The 15,547-nt window shown below is 32.1% G+C and overlaps 1 protein-coding gene across 3 annotated transcripts; it reads left to right on the top strand.

Annotated features, from left to right (window-relative positions):
• The first annotated feature begins 2,512 nt into the window (after positions 1 to 2,512).
• LOC148599730 (uncharacterized) lies at positions 2,513 to 15,436 on the top strand. 3 transcript variants are annotated; one of them, XM_088557731.1, is made up of 9 exons: positions 2,513 to 2,604; positions 3,007 to 3,083; positions 4,292 to 4,627; positions 8,186 to 8,323; positions 12,667 to 12,688; positions 13,371 to 13,531; positions 13,950 to 14,027; positions 14,515 to 14,835; positions 15,212 to 15,436. In XM_088557731.1, exons 1-9 carry the CDS (start codon positions 2,594 to 2,596, stop codon positions 15,256 to 15,258), a joined length of 1,191 nt encoding a protein of 396 aa, XP_088413857.1. In that variant the 5' UTR covers positions 2,513 to 2,593; the 3' UTR covers positions 15,259 to 15,436. The 3 variants fall into 3 exon arrangements, with proteins under 3 accessions (XP_088413857.1, XP_088413859.1, XP_088413858.1); XM_088557733.1 differs by lacking the exon at positions 4,292 to 4,627; XM_088557732.1 differs by lacking the exon at positions 8,186 to 8,323.
• Positions 15,437 to 15,547: the final 111 nt, after the last annotated feature.

The raw sequence follows: 15,547 nt of genomic DNA, 5'->3' as shown, positions 1-15,547 counted from the left end.
GAAATATGGACTATGAATCTGTTACATAAGTTGTTACATAATAAAACCACAACTTATGTAATACTGTTCTGTTATTGGCAATTGCACGTCAACTCAGTGTCGGCTTATTCGTTCATGATGTAGTCCGATCTGCTACCTTAGATGATCACCGTAATTTACAGTTTACATATTATTGTACTTGTATTTATTTCATAAGGCAAAAGTTAAAACCACAGACCTCAGTATATGTACATCCGCACAGGTTTATTCTCGGTAACTACTGTTTATTTTCTATATTGCTAAAATATCACTACAGAAGTTTTATGGTCGTCCATATGAACTCGTTGAGCTTTACGGTCTATCTATCTGTGCCATGAAAACTGATTTGTTCAATGTATCATAGTTTTCCTTTCCTCTTTTATCTACCTCGGACTTGACTTTTTATGGGCAACCCGGCGGGTTTTACTAGAAAAGCAAAGGACGCTTATCCTACCGGTGCACTAGGTCCATGCTCCCAGTTTTTAGTGGAGTCCTAGTTACTCCTTTACTTATGTTAGTTTGTATGTATTATTTTAAATACTTTATGTTCTGTTGTGTTTGTCTGTTTTCCAAGCCTGGTCTTTTCCCTGGGTTATATTCTATTGATTTCCGCTAGATTCTTGGTTCTCTTGATTACTCTATCAAATAGACCGTATTATTAAGTCATTATATTGTGTAATAATATTTGAACCAGTTACATACAATCATATTAACCGCAAACCGTCTAGGATTCTCTTTATAGCAAACTGTCTTTGGAAAGTGAGGTTGTTCTCTTCGAGTGTTTTTTTTTTTTTAAATGAGTAATACTATTATAAATTACCTGTCAAAATACATGCTTCAAACCAAAAGAAAATGTAAGGTTAAATGTATAAATGTGTAAAGAAATACAGAAAAAAAATTAATTCACTAAAATTAAAGTATGTCATGCGCACAAACATTTGTTTGGTATTTGGTATAACAGGCACTTTTTTCTAACTTTTACTTTAAGACACAAACAATTTCGGTTTTACTATTGTTTATTAGACATGATACTATTGACAAGACAGGAATGATGCTGAGGATCATATTGCAAAATTTGGACCACTTGGCTAAACTTGAAAATATTAGGACCGTAATGTACCTAAAGTGCATTGAAATTTTCAGGTGACCAACCCGTCCAAATATTGCAATTAGACCTGAAGTGTCAGGATTTATTTTCTATATCATACTTTTAAAATGTATATTACTCAGGTTTATTTGTGTGGGAGGTAACTACTTTTTTTTATGACGACCCGATCTTCATTTCAAAGCAATAGATTTCAAGGAGTCCATAAAAAGTTACATGGAATGCCAGATATATTACAGAAAATTTTCAAAAGAAAAAATACCTTCAGAACGTACATGCAATATCGTGACTAATTTTTTTTAATTTGATAGCCATCTGGTCTGCGAAAAAAATATTATACTGTAATTGGTTTAGATCAATAAATCATATTTATCCTTAAACTCTACCAATGTTCTTTAGTTTGTAACAATTTGTTCGCGTCATGACGAAAGTCAAAGTGTATGACTTAGAAACCACCTGCATGTTGCAACAACTTCCTCATCAAGCTGTGATTGATATACCCAAAAGCAAGTACATCATGTACATATGCCCACGATTAATACAGAATTTGAACAGAATAAATGAACGCTTGGGGTCTAAGTAGCACCCCAGATAAGAGTAATGCATTTTTTTTTCTTTTTTATAGTTTGTTTAAAATGCTAAAGTAATTAGACAGTAACATGTGGCTTTTCATGCGAATCTTGTTCATTAGAGATAGGAATTATATAGGATGCACTGTATAACTCAAACGAAGGGAGATAACTTTTTATATGACACCCAAATACAATAGAAACTGTTTCAATGTAAATTATTTTCTTAAGTGGAGACCTATAAAGGAACTTAATAACAAATATAAAAATGTGTAGCCTCTTTTGGGTCTGTATTACATAATTTGCATAATTCTTAAAAAAGACTGCTATTTATATGTTAACTTTTCAGGGAAAGTGTTTCAGTATTTTGTATAGCATGTGTATGGGGACAACTGAAATGTTTTTTTGTTAATAGGAATGGGAACTGTAAGTGGGAAAAAGTAACAATCAGTTATTCATATACAATATTTACCTGGATCTTAGAGTTTATTGTTTAAATCGTATTAACATGAAATAGGTAAAACAATCATTTAAACACAGAAGATGAACAGAATCATGCAACAAAACACATAAAACACAATTATAAACTAAAACATCAAAATGTTGGTTTTAATTAGGCAATCAATCTCATAAAAAATAGACAAGTGTAACACGAATAAACAAAAAACAAAAACAAAATCACGTGTAATAAATTATTGTTTTAATGTTATCATAACACCACAGCCTTATACGTCTTGTTATATAGTTTCCGATTTTTGTATAAACACCGGGTAAAGATAGCGGAAGTGATTGTCTTCAATAAACATATATTTCCTGTTATCAAAACCTAATGATGTTTTGTTATTTATCCACTAGAATCAATCCCCATGACACAAATTGACAAAAAGTGGAGAAAAGTAGAATGATTTTAAGGTAAAGTGATTTCAAAGGAACACTGTATTCATGCGTTTGGTTCAATTGATTGAAAAATGTAAATGCATAATATAATTTTTAGACTGAATTTAAATAATAGATACATAGAAATACACTAACTTATACTATCTGCTTAATAAAAAATAATATATTAATCACTGTAGTTTCAAACAATTGATTTTTTTTAATCCAAATGATCGTTAATTTAATGTTAAAAATATCGAATCTTTATCGAGAAAAGAAACATAAAATATTTGAACTCCAGAACTGTACAAACATTAACTATTCATATTGACTTTTTATTACTAAAGTTTATTTTGGTATGATATTTTGGTATGATATTAACATCTACATTCGCAAAAAATCCATATAATCACTTTATTTCCTTTTTGTAAATTTTAGACTTGTAGAATACATTAATACAACAAGCTTTCTGCTATTAATGTTGTGGATGGATTTATCTATTGCTTCAACGCCAGGTTGGGTTATCTGTTTTTCTTATTTTTGTTTCGATTATTCACATCTTTGTTATCATTCCTTGAATTCAATTTGTATAAAAAAGGACTTCGGCTTGACGCAGACTTACAGGTATCATGGAGAATGGCAAACCGAGACGATTAACTAGTACCAGCATATCTTTTCCTCAGACAGTTTATAACATATTTTACGTGAGTTTCAAGGAAAATAAATGCATGTTGCGTTCAATTCAAATCGAATAATCGCTGTAAAGATTCGCGTTTTATCTTAAATACAAAATCAATTATACATATTCATGTTTTCACTCTTTTAAATACAGTACCTGTATGGGATAAACTTCCCATTTTATGGGGGATGGGGCAATGGGGCAGATGAAACGGACCAATGAGAAATGGGGGATTTGTTGTGACATGAATCATCAATTTGATCCTCTATCCTACATAATAACACCTAGATGAACTGTCCCGTACTACCATACATCGTGTACTTAGTTACAGCCCTAGATTATTCCTACGAGGAGGAATGACCCGGCCAGCGAAAGCTATACTTTAATAAAGCCTAGCTGGCCGAGTGGTCTAGGGCGCTGGACTTAGTGCAGGCGGTGTTGCCATAGATATCACAGCGGTACGAGTTCAAGTTCCGTGGAGGGAACGACCAAAAATTTGCATCGCAAATTTGACAGTTCTAACATCGTTGGGAATTTTTCAGACCCTTCTATAAGTTTACGTTATCTTCCCTGTATCAAATTGATCCGATGGAGCAATGTAGCGAATAGAGTCGTCACAGTCTGAGACGTTGTATATATATATATATATATATATTTATATATATATATATATATATTCATAGCTTTAAAAATATTTTGGAAGATTATTTCGGAGTGGCGATAATACATATATACACAATGGAAGAATCGCGTGAATTCGGTATATCTCAAACTCGGCGGCGAGATTCTAAAATCAATATTGATTGCACAATATCTTTTGCATCCTAATTCATTATATGTGTTTGATAAAACATTTATTGATTTTCTTGTCGAAGTAAGTCGACTTGAGGAATGGGGCAATGAGTTATGGGGCAATGGGGAATGGGGATGGGGCAATTGGGTATGGAACAAGTGGGAATTTTATCCCATACAGGGACTGTATCTATTTCATGTTTTTTTTTATCTGACTTGTAATTAAGATATAACATATGTATCATATTTTAGCCCCTGGAACCTGTAATATTGAAATTCTTAGTTGTACAGAGGACCAGTGCAAGCTTGTAACTACTGTTATAACTTTTGTCAAAGTAACAGCAGTTAATTGGTATCATGACAATAATGAAGTAAACCCACATCTCAGTAAGAACAATCGTTACACTGGATCTCACGACAATTCATATGAAAATGATAAATACATGACTATTTTGTCACTAAACATTGAGCCGTTTCTACAAAAGGATTATGGGATATATAAATGTTTGATTACTACAAGCGACAGCACGAAAATTCAATGTCAGTATGAAGTTAAGCTAAGCCAGTTACAAGAATCATCTAACGACGGTAAGTTTAATAAGATATTTTAATCAAAGGTCCACATGTTTATTCATCAGACAAATAGTAAGACTTATTTGACCCTATACACACAGTTGCGATCGCTTCTAACCTCTCTTAAATTCTGTCAGAATCTGTCAGGATTTTGTTCTACGACAGCAGATAGAACAGAAATCCTAACAGACCCTGGGTCAGGACACATTTTGTCCTATTCCCTGACAGATCCTGACAGAAACTGTCCTGGGTCGTGAAAAAGAAAATACGAAAGGCTGTTCTAAACTGTCATACCCCTGGACAGTTCCTGACACTAAATCTTTCTATTCTGTGTGACGTAATTTATAGAACAGGAAGTCCGCGATTAATAAATGAAACTATGTGAATCATGTAAATTAGCTAACCCGATTAGGAAACAAATATTGATTTTAAAATTTACATGGAATTTCCAATTATATATAGAGAGCTCGTCGTGATCATCGTTCCACAATCACGCGATCGTTGTTCATGTTCCAATTTTCGTCGAGCACGGTCATTCATCGTTCAAAAATTATCATTTTTTACATGTATATTTTTTCCATTCTGTCATACACCTGCGATATTAATTAAATCAAATTATAAAATTAAAGGTCTATGTTTCTGTTCGAAGTGTAAAAGCCGTAACTGATAAGTCTCAGATGTTTGGTAATTCTAACGAAGTTCAAGATTGACAAAGTACTTTTTAAGTGAAAGCTACTTTTAATAACATAAGGGTCACAAATCATTCTAAAAAATGTTAAAATTGACAATTTTGCATTAAATGGGTGACTGATACCTAAAAATTTGGGTAATAATTCTTCAAAACGCCACTTTTAGCGACGAATATGAGTGATAACACTTCAAATTTCCCTTCATACTCTTATATGTAGAAAATGTAGAAACTAAAAATGTTAGTTTCATATTAATGACTGTGACACCATTATTTCAGTAAAAATTCTGCCTAATGTTTTATTTTTCATGAGGGTCTATAACTATTGACTAAAATGCTTATTTTTGCAATATAACTATCATGTGAGTGACTGTGACATATTTCTGTCAAAAGTCTACAAAGATGTCATATTCAAGCATATGTATGTGTTCCCACACTTTTAATTTCTATAAGGGTCTAAAATAAATGACTAAAATGCTAATTATTTCAATATAACTATCATACAGTGGCTCTGGCACATTAATTTGTGTCAAAATTATTTAAAAATGTTATTTTCTCGCAAAATATATGAGTGCGCACACTTTAAATTTGCTTGAGGGTATAAAATTATTGACTGAAAATGCAAATTATTTCAGTATAACTATCATATAGTGGTTCTGACATATTAACTTTAGTTAAAATGCCTTAGAAAATATCATATTCTTTCAAAATGATTGAGTGCGAACACTTTTAATTTCCATCAGAGTCTAAAAATAATGACTGAAATGCTAAATTTTTCAATATAACTATCATGTTTTTGGCTGCGACATATTATTTTGAGTCAAAACTCCTTAAAAATGTAATATTATTGAAACATATATACGTGCGTTCACTTTTAATTTGCTTGAGGGTAATAAATTATTCAATAAAATGCTAATTATTTCAATATAACTATCATATAATGAGTCAAAATTCTTTAAAAATGTCATATTCTTGCAAAATGTATGAAAGCAAGTATTTTTAATTTCCATCAGGGTCTAAAGATAATGACTAAAATGCTAATTTATCAATATAATTATCATGTGTGTGGCTGTGACACATTTGTTTGAGTCAAAATTCTTTAAAAAAATCTTATTCTTGCAAAATCTTTGAGTTAAATGCTTTTTTTTTTTGTAAGATTACTACCATGTGGGTGACTAATATATTTCAGTCAAAATTCTTCAAAATGTCCCATTCTTTCAAATTGTTTGAGTGTAAAGACTTTAAAGTTCCATAAAGGTCTAAAATTTCTGTATGAAATGTTTTAAAATATTAATATATATAGGAAATCTGTATCATACCGGTGTCTAGATCTGCAACCAAAAAGAATTCAGTCCAAATTCTATAAAGTCAGTGGGGAAACAAGTACGACAGGCAATAATTTTTGTTGGTACTGCATGCCATACATAAAAGTCGGGTAAATTTTTTTTAAAAATCAAGTTTAAACATAGCAAGGTTTCCTTCCCGTCGTACGAATCGGGATTCCGGTGCTACGCCTTATTTTTTCGTAATCACGTACATGTACTGTATGTAATTCAGACAGAGAAGTATTCTCGAGCTAATGACTGTCAGAATCTGTCAGGAACTCTTCGAATCCACGTATCGGTTCTACTTAGAACAGTTCCTGACAGGAGGGTGTCAGGCCCCATGACAAATTATGACAGAGCTTGTGTCCGAAGTCCTGACAGACCCTGACAAGGTGTGTCGCGGGTCAGAACAGTTTCTGACAGTTTAGAACTGTTCTATGACAGCGAATCTTGACAGGATCGAAGAAAGATTAGAAGTGATCGCATATATATAGAAAGGTCTGAAAAATTCCCAACGATGTTAGAACTGTCAAATTTGCGATGCAAATTTTTGGTCGTTCTCTCCGCGGAACTCGAACTTGTACCGCTGTGACATCTATGGCAATACCGCCTGCACAAAGTCCAGCGCCCTAGACCACTCGGCCAGATAGGCTATATTAAAATATAGCTTTCGCTGGCCGGGTCATTCTTCCTCGTAGGATTAATCACGGGCTGTAATTTAGTACACGATATATGGTAGTACGGGACAGTTCATTTAGGTGTTATTATGTAGGATAGAGGATCAAATTAATAATGCATGTCACAACAAATCAATATTATACAAACGTCTCAGAATGTGACGACTCTACTCGTTTCACTGTTCCATCGGATCAAATTGATACAGGGAAGATAAAGTAAATGTACAGAAAGGTCTGAAAAATCCAAACGATTTTAGAACTGTCAAACTTGCGATGCAAATTTTTGGTCGTTCCCTCCGCTGTGACATCTATGGCAACACCGCCTGCACAAAGTCCAGCGCCCTAGACCACTCGACCAGCTAGGCTATATAAAAACATAGCTTTCGCTGGTCGGGTGATTCCTCCTCGTAGGATTAATCTAGGGCTGTAACTTAGTACACGATGTATGGTATATGCCTTAACCTTGAATTATTTCTACTAAATTGTACTTTTCATGTATAATTTCATTTCATATCCACAAATAAAAAGCATTTAATACATGAAATAGGTGCCTATATGTTTATTGTCTAGCAAGACCTAGTTAAATTCGTATGCATAAGACTTCTGGTAACCTTAATCTGCGTTGAGTTTTACATGCATGTTTCTGATTTTTCCCATTTTTGCCTGATTCTTACAAACACTAAAAACATACCATTAATGTTCATATAAAACCTGAGGATAAGTACTAGCAATATAAACCAGGAGAAAGAAAACATAAAGAAATCATACAAACACAGAAAATCAAAATTTGAGACAACACCGATGGTATAATACAGCTATAATTTACAGAAAAATCTTCATCTATAAAATTTGTACTACATTAGTTGACGTTTCTTCCGCACAGGAAACTCGTCGAACACATTTAACATCAAGATAAACTATATTTACATTGTGATTGGAGTTGTGGCTGGATGTTTTATAATTATTGTCGTTTTGTTCATGGCCGTAATCCTGCTGACAAGGAGACGAAATCAGAATCAGAGTAAGTAAAGATGATCTAGTTTCACCTCCACTGTTTTTAAGGAGATAGACCTGGGGTGAGGGGCATAACTCTTGAAATACGTGATATGTTTGTATCATATTCAATTTTACCTAAGCCTTCCAAGCTTTCATTTGAAACAGAATGAAATCAATCCAAGTTACATTGCTTACATGAAATTGACATAAAGATCATGAATACAAACGTTCCATTACTTTACCTTACCTTGTCCCTTACCTTAGGTCTACCTCCTTAATATGAGTTGGCCACAACCTACAACCGAATATCGCACATATTTTTTATTATGCTTGTAAGGGCATTATGGTGAAAATGGACGATAATTGAAAGGGCCTATCCAAACAACGTATTGCTACACCTTTGGCGTCTACCTTTAAAACATATCGTTTGAAGTCACGCCGACGATGACAGGGAAACGGTTGTTCATTAGAAAAAAAAGTTTACTTAATGGCATATATATACTTAAGATATCACCTTTCGAGTTTTTTTCATTGTCTACGTATTGCATATTTATAATTTTAATTTCAATTTAAAGGCTAATTTCACTTTGAATTACCTTTTTAACCAATATTTCAGACCCTATCCGTTACCCCTTCCGGTTGTTTTGTGTGTATCATTAGCCTTGCACGCGATGCTCGGTACTGTACCTGAACCGATCCGTGCACCAAAAAATTCGATCGGTCATCGATCACCGATCAGTTTCCGGTAAGTCATCGATCCGTCAAAACTCTCCATTTAACTGTTGGTCGCATCACATGACCACAGAACAGTCAATATATTTTAATGTTTTTGTTGTTTTCGTTGTCAATTCCACACATATTGACATAATGTTATTGATTGAAACATCAATTTATACTTTTATTTTACATTTCTTTTATCTAAAACAGATCTTACGTTATTTGATATAACAACACTGCGATCAGATCGGTCATCGGTCATCGGTCAGCGATCCGTCAGCGATCAATCAGTCAATGGTCGTCGATCCGTCAAATCGTTGAGCGGATCGGTTCAAGGACTGTATTATAAAAGTTCTTTGATTTACATCTGTCACTATCATATCATAATGCATTGACATTTTATAAAAATGTTTTACATTTACTTATGACATTGAATGCTATGTTTTTTAATCAAACACATATCGTCCATTTTATCACTGAACGATAGTATAGTGGAATATACACTTTGGAAAATATAAAAAAAAAGCAAAACGAAACAAACAAGCAAACAAACAAAACAAACAAACAAAACAAAACAGACAACCCAATAAACTAAATAATTAAATATGTAATGGCTAAATGATACAAATATTACTTCAGCTGATAGTAAATCGATATATTAATTCGTAATAATGAGGTTTTTTTTTACCTTAATCATATTCAAGCCGATGATAGGCTACAGTTAGCTATCAGCCCACACACTATATGTGAGAAATGTTGTTACCGGTGTTAATGTGTTCTAAAACGACAGACTTATATTTATTTTTTTTATTTTTTGTGGGATATTTAAAGCTGGTTCCTATTCTATAACATTTATAACTTTCCTATGGATTTTACAAAACACTTAAAGTTTTAAGACACATAGAATATCAGTAACACATTTGTTAAAGAAACATGGTGCTTGTTTGATATTTATAAATGTTACATACTAAGTCCTAATTATTTGCATATGACAGTGATATTTGGTGTTAACTGTTTGTAAGGACCACGCTCCCAGTTTTAGTAGTCCGAGTGGCTTATATTTATTTTCGTAACTTTGTATTTATTATTTTATTTATTGTGTGTTCTTTGCGGTGTTTGTCTGTTTTCCGTGTTCGGTCGTTGTCCCTTGATTATATGCCTTTGATTTCCACTAGAATCTTATTTCCTCGGTTACTCTTTCAAAGAAACCTATTTGTTACAATTAAAATAATTTTTAAACAAGATTGTTTTAATGAAATTTGTAATTATTACAGGTTTCGCAGTTCATTACTCATTGACATTTTTTTTAATATTAACCGCAAGTACATTTGTTATTGATGGAAAATGTTCGCGCCCATACGATTTCTGAACGAAAATTATTTTTTTTCAAAATTCATACTGAAATAATTTTGTGTCGGAGACAGTCGTTAGATTTTAATATTGACAAATAAAACACATTAAGCAATAATAACAAGATCATTTAAAACAAATAATAAAATGTTTATTCCCTTAGCTTTCAATTTGCAGAAATATGTCTTTCGTCGCAACCTCGGAAAGGATAACAATATTGTCGTTTTTAATATTTTATACAAGAATTTTAGACCATTATTGAAATTACAATTGTTCGCATCCTAACAATATGCAGAAATGTGTCATTTTTAAGTAATTGAACTGAAATCAATATGTCACAGCCAAAACATATGGTGTCTATTTTGACTGTTTTAACTTTTTTAACCATAATATCATACCATAAATGTAATTTCAAGTGTTCGCACTCATTCAATTTGCAAAAAATATTTCGTTTTCAAGAATTGTTAGCACACATACACGTTGCAAAATATATCTTGTTGAAGAGTTTTGACTGAAATATGAGTGGCGTAACCACCAAAAGGACACTAATATTGCCATTTTTAATATTTTTTACAATAATTTTGGACCATTTTTGAAATTAAAATGGTTCGCACACATACAATCTGCAGAAATATGCCATTTTTGGGAAGTTGGACTGAAATTGATGTGTTAAAATTTCACGCCTGATACTTTGTTTGACCATTTTAAGATTTTAAACAATGATATAAGACAAGTAAAAATATTTTAAGTGTTCGCAATTCATTCAATTTGCAAAAAAATATCTCATTTTCAAGAATTTGTTGAAAATATCACACGATACTTTTTTTTTGCCATTTTAACATTTAAAACAATAATATATAACCAGTAAGGGTATTTTAAGTTGGTATTCATTCAATTTGCAAATATATCTCATTTTCAAGAATTTGGTCTGAAAAATATGGATTACAGCTATCAACAGAATAATGACATAGTAACATTTTTTACCTTAAATTTAGACTAATAGGTATATTAAAAGTGTTCGCACACATACAGGTTGCAAACATATGTCATTTTTGAGAAAGTTGACTGAAATAAATGTGTCAAAGCCACACACATGATACATTTTTTGACAATTTTAATATTTTAAACAATATTATAAGACCATAAATGATATTGTAAGTATTTGCACTCATTCGATTTGCAAAAACATATCTCATTTTCAAGAATTTGGTCTGAAATATATGTATCACAGCCATCAACAGAATAATAATACTGACAATTTTAACCTTTTTACAATAATTATCATGATTATAGACTAATAGGTGTATAAGAAGTGTTCGCACACACACACTTTGCCACAATGTGTCATTTTGATGATTTTTGACTGAAATATGAGTGTCGCAACCACCAACCGGATATTAATATTGCCATTTTTAATATTTTTAACAATAATTTTGGACCACCATTGAAATTAAAATTGTTCGCACCCTGCAAATCTGAAGAAATATGTCATTTTTGAGAAATTTGATTGAAATAAATTATATAGGATCATGAAAGTAATTTAAAGTGTTCCCCCTCATTTAATATGACAAAAATATCTCATTTTCAAGAATTAGGTTTGAAATATATGTTTAACAACAATCAACAAAAATCTTATCTGGACAATATTAACATTTTTAAGGATAATTTTAGAAATCATATTCATTCATAATTTATACATATATCTATAGTTTCAGAATATTTTGCATGATTATTTCTCATGCAGTGGCGATAATACATGTAAACAATGCAAATATCGAGTGATTTCGGTAATTCTCGAACTCGCCGGCGAGATTGTAAAATCAATATTGATTGCACAAAACTTCTACATTCTAATGCATTATATGTGTTTGATAAAACATTTACTTTACTTTGTTTTTTTTCGGAATCGAAAAAGGCATTGGACAACGGGAAATAAGTCGATGCAATAGGGGATGGAGCAATAGGGAATGGGGCTATAGGGAATAGGGTATGGGGCAATGGGGGATGGGACAATGGGAGATGGAAACTATGGGGAATGGGGCAATGGGAAATGGGGTATGGGGCAAGTGGGAAGTTTACCCCATACAGGGACTGTAATATTGGCATGGTGGCATGGTCACCATACAATGCTATATAATAAACATATTTCCGATTTGACACTTTTTGTACAGTATCTTAACTAACATATAAACGGTAATTGAAATATATCTGAAATCATTTTATACTTTTTGGAGCATATGCAAGACTGTTTACCAAATCCATTTTTTTATGTAAATATACCATCATTTCTATTTGTTGCAGGACTACCAGATACAAATATAAGGTAAGAGTCCTTTTTGTGTTGTCAGTATGTTCCGATGATAAACGATTCACAGTTTCAAAAGATTAAGTTAAAGAAATACAAACCATTAACGAATCAAACCAAGCCAAAATGCAGGTAACTATGTATTATCTGATCCCATTGCACATATATTAAATAAAGATTATCTTACAGAATATGTATGTATCAACAGTTTATTACGAAGCGTTAAACGGAAGTTTAACTACTTAAGAATCGGCAATAATAAAAAAGTTTGTCTATTGAAAAAGTACATGACTATTCCATCTGCATATTGTTTATTGCCCGAAGTATGTTATTTTTCAATAGACAAAATTTGTGTCATAGCCAATTCTTATAAATTCTTATAAATTAATTTAAAACATATTTTCATCTTCAACCATGAGAGAGGTAGCTCTGAATTTAACTGAATAGGGGCGTGTCAACATTTTTTTTATCCATTGAGATATAACAAAATTATTTTAACCAATCAGATTACAGTATTTATCTCAAATTAATTTATTAGGAATTATTGCATGTAGGTACATGTACAATTAAATGGCGTACGTGAAAGTACCGATACAAACGTAAGTTTATGAAAGGAGATTTGTTCATGTCATGTTTTCGTCTATGCATGGATATTGAAATATCGGTTCCTGTTTTATTTTTGTAATTTGCACCATCCTAGCACATCACGGTCTGCAGCCAAAAAGAATAGAAAATATAGTAATGGACAATCAAATCACACATACGCATCTATTAGTTCAGACGTGGGACGATACGAAGGTCTGACTGCTCGTCGAGGTACAAAAGACGGATATGACATCCCTCTTGGAGGAGCTAAAGAAGGTATACATGGTCATATATTATTTCATGCAATAATATTTTGACTCAAAACTATAGATTTTAATATTTGTGCACAAATCAGCATAAAAGTGTTTAAAAAGAACTTTCAGTTTCCAGCAATTTGATATTCGAAGAATCAATTTTCGTTGGTCGTCTGACCATGATCGGACAACACAAAACATCGTAATATCGGAACAACAATGACATAATAAGAGCCTAAAACTTATTTAATTTTACGACAACGCCTTACTATGTATTAACAAACAAGAACCGCTACAATGCTGACCACAGCAGTAATTTCTTATTTTAGTTGATTAAATTTGCCTGAGCTGCACACATATGTTGATCTTAAAACTTCCGACAGCACTAGTAAAAATGATTTTATTTTTGATATATTAATGTGATAATGCCATGGTTTTAGGTTCAGGTGGATATATCAATCCTGGAGAAATGTCTCGACTGACAGTTCCCGATATGTCAGATGACTACAGATTGAGTGGTAGCGTATCAAAACACTGAGTCTTAATTTAATTGAGTAGTGTTTTGTTCATGTCGAAAACAAGAACGAATTAACTATAAGTGGACCAATCCTGAAAAAGTCATAAAAAGTGACGATCAAATACATACAATGATACGAGGAATAAGATTAATTTTATTATTTAAGTTCCTTTCCAGTGACCATGAACAAAAGTATATGATTTATCCATGGCTCACCAATAATGCATCATCTCTGTAATAGAAAAGTCAAAACTGTTAATGAAGTCGAAAAATTGATAAATTATTTCAAAAAATATTGATACTCTTGATAAGGTAATTCGTGTTAAAATACATTAGTCAATTTTTGACGACATACATGTTGTTTGTTCAATAAATATTGGAAAGGACAATAAATCATTTGTCTTACAGTCAGTTACATCATACAAAATTTAAAAAAAATCCTCATTAATACACAAACCATCGAATGAGATTTGTTATACTCATTTTAGATACGAGCTTTGACCTTGATTCAGCATTTTCCTCGTCATCAAATTCATTGGCAAAAGAAGCTGTAGCAGATGTTAGAACAGACCAAGTGGAACAAAATGAAATGAATGACCCAATTTATTCGCGTCCAAGAGTACCGAGGCTAAATAAAGGTGGATCAAAATCCCCGAAGGCACAAGGAATGGGCAACCCCAGTTATTCTGGTGGGAGTTTTCACAAGAATGATCAAGTAATTGTTGTCAATAAGACAATCAATAAAACATCCGTCATTGAAATAAGGCGATCACCTTCAACAACAAGCAATGGGTCAGGGACCAATCAAGGTATAACTTAACTGAATTCATAGGTAAAACCTCATTGAAAACATCAATAGTTTATAGTAGATTCACTTAAAATTAAAGTGATTAAACTTACGACTTAAATACCACTTTAATGTTCAAATTGTTTAGTAAAAAGGTATCTTTTTTCCGGTAGGAACTGAAGTCGAATAGAATACTCTATTATTGACACCCGTCATCGACAACAAAAGAAAGGAAACTTGAAACGGTTGTAGTAAACACATTTCTGTCTTCAGACTTACCGTATCTAATATTTACACAATGGCAACTAAATCTAATGAGCTATATGTATAAGGGTTTTATTTTTTGCACGCACTATATATAACGAAACCTTCTCTTACATCTGTATTTCAAATTGCAGATTCAAAAGATTACCAAAACATTAAGAAAGCAAGACGTCTGACATGAAGACAGAAAATCAGCGAAAATATATTATTTTAATAGATTGAAAAAAAACCATCAGTTTCTTGTTTGTACATTTAAATAGAGTTTGTTTATTGTATCATGAAAAAAATATATATTGTTCTGAAACAAACATTAATGTAATTTATTGACATATTGAATTTTGCATAAACTGTTTTCATGTTGCCTTATTATGTTATATTTTCGATATACAAAGCACATACCAGAAACATAGTTACTACCCAAAGGGAACTAATTCTTGATCGAATTAAAGTTTATACCAAATAGTACAAAT

This window comes from Perna viridis, chromosome 13 (assembly GCF_037379345.1).
Source record: "Perna viridis isolate PV_CMFRI_1.1 ecotype Kerala chromosome 13, ASM3737934v1, whole genome shotgun sequence".
In the NCBI taxonomy this organism is placed as follows: domain Eukaryota; kingdom Metazoa; phylum Mollusca; class Bivalvia; order Mytilida; family Mytilidae; genus Perna; species Perna viridis.
This window is presented reverse-complemented; position numbering and strand designations above follow the sequence as displayed.

Excerpts from the sequence above, each read along its gene's own strand:
- LOC148599730 (XM_088557731.1), top strand. Across the intron at positions 3,084-4,291 it reads ATCTATTGCTTCAACGCCAG|CCCCTGGAACCTGTAATATT; the intron begins GTTGGGTTATCT and ends ATCATATTTTAG. Across the intron at positions 12,689-13,370 it reads CTACCAGATACAAATATAAG|CACATCACGGTCTGCAGCCA; the intron begins GTAAGAGTCCTT and ends GCACCATCCTAG.